Genomic DNA, 7,794 nt, shown 5'->3' on the forward strand with positions numbered 1-7,794 from the left:
ACCATCATAAAGAATATAAATTCCAGTAGTCCCTAAAAATTTGAGCTCAAAAATAAGTTCTGAAAAAACAGCATGGTTCCCTTATTCTTGCCTATCTTTTGATTTAAATAATGATACTAAAAATTTATTTTCTAACGAGAAATAATATTCTTTAGGCAGATACCCTAACGTTGCATATACAGCCACTAGCTTATTGTTAGCTGCATGGGATTCTAAAGCATTATTAATTTCAAAATCATCAAAATATATAAATAATGGCAAAATAAATTTTTGGGAATTGTCTTTTAATTTACTTTGCCACAGTTGAGATTGAACAAAATTAATAATATTCTTTTTTGAACTACATTCCAATTTTTTCATATATTTAATTACTATTTAAAACAAATTGCAATATTATAAATTTATTTTTAGAACAAATCTCGGTAGAATAAAAGACATTTGTACCATTTTTGGCTCAAATAAAACCTGACCTCCCATCATTCTATCATTTAATTCACACCCAATATCTACCATTCTAGGTCTAACAAGAATACCCGTTTCATCTAAAGCTTTAAAACGCAAATGTTCAAAGTTTATATTAAAAAAATGGTTTTCAAGGGAAAGAAACATAAGTCACAAATCTTTAAATAAAATAATATCAAAATAATTAAAACTTATAATTTCGAGGAATTTTTTTTTTTTAAATAGATAAAAATGAATGATTAAATTGTTGTATATCATCAAACAAAACTTGAATTATTTTCCAGGGAATCACACCGTTTTGATGTCAACGATATTGAGTTGTAATGCATAATGTATTATTAAATTATTTATTTGTAATTGGTTCTGCACAGTGCTGACTAGAAGAAATGTCATCATTTAAAATTAGGTGGCTGACAACAATGTGTATTGTGTAAAACTGAAGTTTTGTGCTCTCTAGTAAAATTTAAATAATCATTAGGAGCTGAAATATCTGGTAAGTTTGTAAGTTAAGTTGAGTCAAATGATATTTATATGAGTGAAAAGTAGTCAAAACTCTAAAACAATTAGGCTCCAAACATTTAAACTCCGTCAAAGATTTTAAAGGATCGTAAAAATACTTATATGAGTGATTAAATTAGAATTTAAATTGAATAGTTATATGCTTAAGGCCACTGCAAACTCTATTCATTTTTCATCAAATCGACCTTAGCGACTGACAACAATTTAAGTACTTCTAGTTTTTTGATTTAAAAAATGTAAAGATGTTTTAATTGGTCAACAAGTCTACTTTGCATCGGTCGGACCATATTTTTGATATTTTTGATATTTTTGAAGATATTCAATACTAAAAATTTATAAATTTATAAAATGTAAAATATTTATTCTCGTCAAGAATTTTTCTAAAATTGAAAAAGTGCTCCGACCGATGCAAAGTAAACTTGTTTACCAACATCAGCATCTTTACATTTTTTAAATCGAACCACTAGAAGTACCTTAATTTTTGTCAGTGCGACGGCTATTTCACGTCTATAAATTGGTTTTGAATATTTTGATTTAGACATTGAATGACTTGTGCATGTGCGTGCTTGCGACCATAAATCAGATAAGAAATAACAATATATTGTAAATTGATGCGGGTCGCGGGTGATGGTAGGGGAGTATACACACACTAATGATCATTTACTACACTCACAAAGACGATCAGTAATCGCAGGAACGAAATAATTGCCTAAACACAACTCCTTAAAAATGACACATTTCAGGGACCTTAATAAGTAATTATCATCAATACAAAGATTAACTATTAATTTGAAACACTGCAAATATATATTTTGAGTTTTTGCTTTTAATAAACAAAAAAACTAATGGCCATTAAAATAGCTATGTGTAGTAAATAGTTGCAAAAAAAATTTAGAACAATATTCAAATGTACCATCCATGTAAATCCATTCTGCAGTTGATAACATTTTTAGATTTGTTTTACACCCAATAATTATGATACCAATGTTCCGCGTTCGAACATTTTATAACTTCCAAATAATCCAAATACTATAATACCTACACAACGTCGCGAACAGTGCGGTCGAGTCGCACAGTTCCGGAACGCTTAGTTTAAAAATATTTTTTTTTCTGGGTGGAATTTACAAGTCCATTTTTGTACCTATTTATTTTCGAGGGCGGAATTTACATGTACCTTTTTTTACCTAGATATTTTTGAGGTCGGAATTTACAATTCCCCATTAAGACTGGTGCATGAAGATTAGAGATAAGGAGACCAAACTCCGTATACTAAATATAACCCGACAAAAGTCGCAAGGTTATTCTGCCACCAGGAGCGCGTCGTTCGATAGGCAGTTCTACGTTTTACAATAGCATGTAGTATAATAGGGATTATGTACGTTTTTTTTACTTGATTTATTATTCCTTACAAATACTTTATGGTCTGGATCAGATCCAAAATATATATACAGGAGTAGGGGGATCTCGGTTAAAATTAGTTTTATATATTATGCGTACCTACTTTATATTATATGAACGTTCTTTTTGATTTTTTTGAATTCGAATGAAATATAAATTATGATTTTTTCATTACCTGGTCATGTTAAAGTATACCTAAATATATAATCAAAGTTCAAAAGGTGTTTGCTACAAAAAAAAGTTTAATATTCACAATAGTCTATATTCTATAATGACTACGGTCTACGAGTCTAATTAATAATAATAAATGAAACATAAAATACATAGGTATGGTACATATAAAAATAATACATTAATTAAAGTTTTGACAACTTTCTACTACACTTAGTTTTTTCCTTTTTTTTTGTAGTTCCATTGTAGTTTGAATGTCTTACAATAAAATGCATACGCATTGTAATAAAAAAGCGTACAATACTTTTTGTCAAACCCATATTGTGTTCTTCACAACCAACAAATAGCAGCTGGCCAGCCGGTTCACCGACAAATATGTGAGTTTATATATATATTATACGTTATTCTGTTGGGCCAGTAGGGCCAAAATATTATATATTTATTTGTCAACCACAAGGGCTGTACATTTATAATTTTATATTTATCTTGTAAAGCCATAAGGGCTTGATTTATTACTATCATTATATTATTGTTCATAGTGCCATAAGGGCTATACATATTTATTATTATTTGGTTTGTTCGTGTCATAAGGGCCGAGCTTTTTATTAAACCTTTTTCTGTTGGGCCAGAAGGGCCACAATATATTATATACGTTTATAACCATAAGGGCCTTGATTTACTTATTATATTATATTTTATACATTTGTGTTGCTGTGATTTTTTTATATATTTGTGTCATTATTATTGTGTATTATACAGCAACAGCAACTTATTACCAAAAACCGTGTTACCATTTTATTATTATTGTTTTATTGTACACACACCCACATATGTTTACATTTGTACTCAAAAACACACTTTTCGCACAACACGCATTACGTAGTTCTACAGTATTTGCCCGGCAACCCCGACCACTACTGTTTGAACTACTACATCACTACACACCCAGCTATCTCCATATTATTTCTCCGCCCGGAATACACGAGGCTAGTTTTTCAAGCTAGGATAGCAAGCTAGCTATTCCCAACGCCTATCCTGGCTTACTATCCTGGCTTGGAAAAAGCTAGAATAGTTTATACGATGCTAGAAAAAATTGTATTTAATAACAGTTTTTTAGTTTAGTATACTCGAGACCTTCACTTCGGCTGAATTCCGGGCACTTTTTAAAATTTGTGAAGTTCAATTTAGTGAAAATTAATAAAAATGAACCGCATTCGAAAAAAGAATAATGTAATAAGAATAAAACAGTTGCTTCGGCAACTATGTGACATTGCATTAGACGATTTAGAAGTGTTACTAGAAAAACGTATTTGGACAAGACCGTGGATTTTAAGAAGGAAAGAACGTGGATCATCTGCATTACTTTTAGAAGAACTTCGCTGTGAAGATATAGGCGAGTTCAAGAGTATTCTGAGAATGTCGCCAGATATTTTCGATATCCTATTAAGTTGTGTGGCTCCAAAAATTCAAAGTATGAATACTATAATGAGAGAGGCTATACCAGCAAAAGTAAAGTTGGAGATCACTTTAGATTTTCTTTCGTCTGGCATCAATTACAGGAAACTCAGTCACTTTTACCGAGTTTCAAGATCTTCAATATGTAAATTTATACCTGAAGTATGTGTCGAAATTTACAAGGCATTAAAAGAAAACATTAAGGTTTGTATTTACTTTATATTTTTATTAAGTCTTTATTATCATTTACTTTTTACATTATTCAATTTATTTATAAATATTATTCATTAAATTGTTTGTTAATTATTACTAATTATACATATTATTAAAATAACTATGCATCTTTAAATGCTCTCATTATAGGATTATCATTATAGTCATCGTAGTTTATATCATTTATTTGATTTTCTTGGTTAGAATTATCTTGATATTCAGTTGTTGACAAAAATGAACCCTCTGTTTGTGATGTTGGTACACTGTTTGATGTCATGTTGGAGTCTGAAGAGTTGTAAAAAGGTGTCTGAAATGAAAAAGTTGTGTTCCCATAGTTTAAATCTTGCAATCGACAACGAGATAATAAAGCATTGATTTGATCACGAGCCATAATACACTGTGTAGGAGATAAGTGTTTGAGTTGACTTGCTACGAAATTTCCAAAAATGTCATGTTCATTTTCGTCTGGCATATTATTTTCGTATTCTGGTATATTTTTTAAATCGTCCTTAATTGACCTTATTTCATTTACTAATGACGTCACTTGTGCAATTTTTTTTCTTTTCGTAGTTGGTACAAATGTAGGTATAGAGGGCCTCTTATAAGAAGATGAAGATGTAGATGGTTGAGCATTCAAATTTTTTAAATTTGAAATACTTTCGCTTTTATCAATATTGTCTTCAATATTGCCATTGACCTCATTATTTTCAATATTATCTTCACTATTAATATTGGCATCACTGTTATCTAAAATTTCTTCAATTGTTTCTAACTCTTGACTGTCCTAAAATTTTTTAAAAAAATTGTCTTCATTGAAGTATAAACATACACACACAATTTAAAAAATTAATATTAATATATATATTCGATAATATACATTATTTTACTTTGGATTTCATTAATTGTAATATTTACAGCTCCCGACAAATAACGAAGAATGGGCGGAAATAGAAAATGGATTTAAAAACAGATGGAACTTTCCACTATGTTATGGCGCCATTGACGGAAAACATATACAAATTGTAGCTCCCGACAACAGTGGCAATATATATTTTAATTACAAAAAAGTATTCAGTATTGTTCTTATGGCAATAGTAGATGACGATTATTGTTTCCGATATATTGATGTCGGTGCATGTGGCATGGCATCAGATGCAAGTGTATTTAGAAATTGCTCTATTTATAATAAACTAGAGAATAATCTTTTACCAAATGGTGGAGTGATTGTTGCCGATGGTGCATTTCCGTTAAAACCATATATGATGAAACCTTACCCAGGTGACAATTTAACAGTGGCTCAGAAAGTTTTCAACTATCGACTATCCAGAGCTAGAAGAATAGTTGAAAATGCTTTTGGAATATAAGTAAGCCGATTTCGTATTTTTCAAAAACCTATCGCTACTGATGTGAATACAGTGGATAAAATCGTATTAGCAGCATGTGCTTTGCATAATTGGTTACGAAAAGAAAAACGAAATAATTATATAACGCACTGTGATGTCGACCGTGAAGATATTGAGGCAAGAAATATTATTCATGGTACATGGAGAACAGAAACTACAGGCTTAGAAAACTTATGTCGACAAGGAAGTAACCATCCTTCGATTTCAGCAGTCCAAAAAAGAGAAACCATTAAAGACTATTTTAACAACGAGGGTGCGGTGCCATGGCAAGGAAATATGATATGAATATTAATAATATTGTAAATAATATTTAATATTAAGAATAATAATAAATGAATTAATAATTAAATAGGTAGTTTAATTTATTTTAATTAATTTATTAATTATTTACAAAATAAATATAACTTACGATTGTTTTTCTTTTCATTGGAACATTTTTTATAAAACTATGCATTTCCTCGAACCAACTCAATTTAGGTTTATACTCCTCATTAGCACCTGCACCGGACCTGGTTGATTTTTCAATTTTTGACAACATTTGACAGTATGTTGCTCTTAAATTTTTAATTTTATTTTTTACTTCATTAACTGTCATTTGTATGCCAATTGTATTCAATTCTGCACATATTTTTTGTAGTGATGTATCACGCATAGATTTATTTTTATATGATGGAATACTGGCATTCCATAGACATTCTTCTTCGCGATATAATTCTACAAACTTTAAATTAAGATCACCACTTAATTTTGGCATTTTGGCGTATAAAAAAACCTAAAACAACAATACCGATTCACATATTTTAACAAACCACGTGGCGTAATAAAGCGTGAACACTGCTCTAGCCGATGATGTACTAGCTTTGCCGTCTACACGGAGATAGAACACTATCTAGGATAGTAAATTCAGTGGTGGGAGGTGTGCTAGCTCAAAAAAAATAGAACGCAATCCTATTAAACTAGCCTGGCTTGACACGCTAGTTTATTAAAATATTCCCTAGCTTGCTAGCTTAAAAACAAAGCTAGTTCTGTTTACACAAAGCTATTATTACTAGCTTTCTAGCTTACTAGTATTACCTTGCTATCCTAGCTTGAAAAACTAGCCTCGTGTATTCCGGGCATATGTGTTAGTGGTGCTCTAAAGCATTGGCATTCGGGCACGCGTAATATTTATTATGCTCCCGGTCCGTTCAGGTAAAGATGCTGTGTCCGATAGTAAGTTGGAAGTTATAGAAAAAATTGTATTTACATTTAATTCTTCAGATACTAAAGTCTGTATTGTTATTTTTTCTAAGGTTGAAATAAGAGCAAAAAGACTATCCGATGGACGAATCAAAAAACCTTTGGAGCGCATATCAATGAGTTTGTCTCTAGATGAAATAACTTCATTTTTTAAACTTAAAAGACACCTTTGGCATTTTGTGAATCTGGTTGATTTTCGAGCAACGTATCCAGCTAAGTAAGATAAAACTAAACTCGATGTATCAGTCAAACTATATTCATGATCATGTATATATGAAGTAAATTCAATTCTTTCAGAATGTCCTTTGTCTAAAATGTCATCTAGTTCTTGATTAATTCTTTGGGCTCGTTCATTATTGTTGGTTATATCTTTAATATTCATAAGAGTATTTATCATATCTCCATCGGAAACAACTTTGGCCCCTGGGCCTCAAAATGTCTTAATCCTGACTTGCCCATGTGTTAGATCGTTTATTATTATAATATATATTTTGTTTTTATTATTGAAACCAATTTTAACCAAAATCCCCCCACTCTTGTATGTATGTTTTGGATCTGATCCAGTTCATAAAGTATTTGTAAGGAAAAATAAATCATGTTTAAGGCGAAAAACGTACATAATCCCTATTATACTACATGCTATAATTGTAAAACGTAGAACTGCTATCGAACGACGCGCTCCTGGTGGCAGAATAACCTTGCGACTTTTGTCGGGCCACTTTATAAACGGGCGGCCATAGGAGTTTGGTCTCCTTATCTCTAATCTTCATGGTCTGGTGTCATACTTGCAGAATATCCGTAGTGGACATACTCCACAAGTATGACACCAACAATATATTTATATATATATGGTTATTTTATGACAATTTAAATAAGCTTTAGTCTAAAGTTGCATAAAACTTAAACCTACATACTATTATGAATAGTAAATATT

General features: G+C 30.7%; 1 protein-coding gene across 1 annotated transcript; it reads right to left on the reverse strand.

The window, feature by feature from the left end:
• Positions 1-4,339: 4,339 nt before the first annotated feature.
• On the reverse strand, positions 4,340-7,257 carry LOC111031151. The gene is made up of 3 exons (XM_022310982.1): positions 6,868-7,257; positions 6,202-6,393; positions 4,340-5,002 (listed from the first exon to the last, which is right to left on the reverse strand). The coding sequence occupies exons 1-3, from the start codon at positions 7,255-7,257 to the stop codon at positions 4,340-4,342; spliced, it is 1,245 nt and encodes a 414-aa protein (XP_022166674.1).
• Between the last annotated feature and the right edge of the window lie 537 nt (positions 7,258-7,794).

The sequence above is a fragment of the Myzus persicae genome, unplaced genomic scaffold (genome assembly GCF_001856785.1).
Source record: "Myzus persicae strain clone G006 unplaced genomic scaffold, MPER_G0061.0, whole genome shotgun sequence".
Classification (NCBI taxonomy): domain Eukaryota; kingdom Metazoa; phylum Arthropoda; class Insecta; order Hemiptera; family Aphididae; genus Myzus; species Myzus persicae.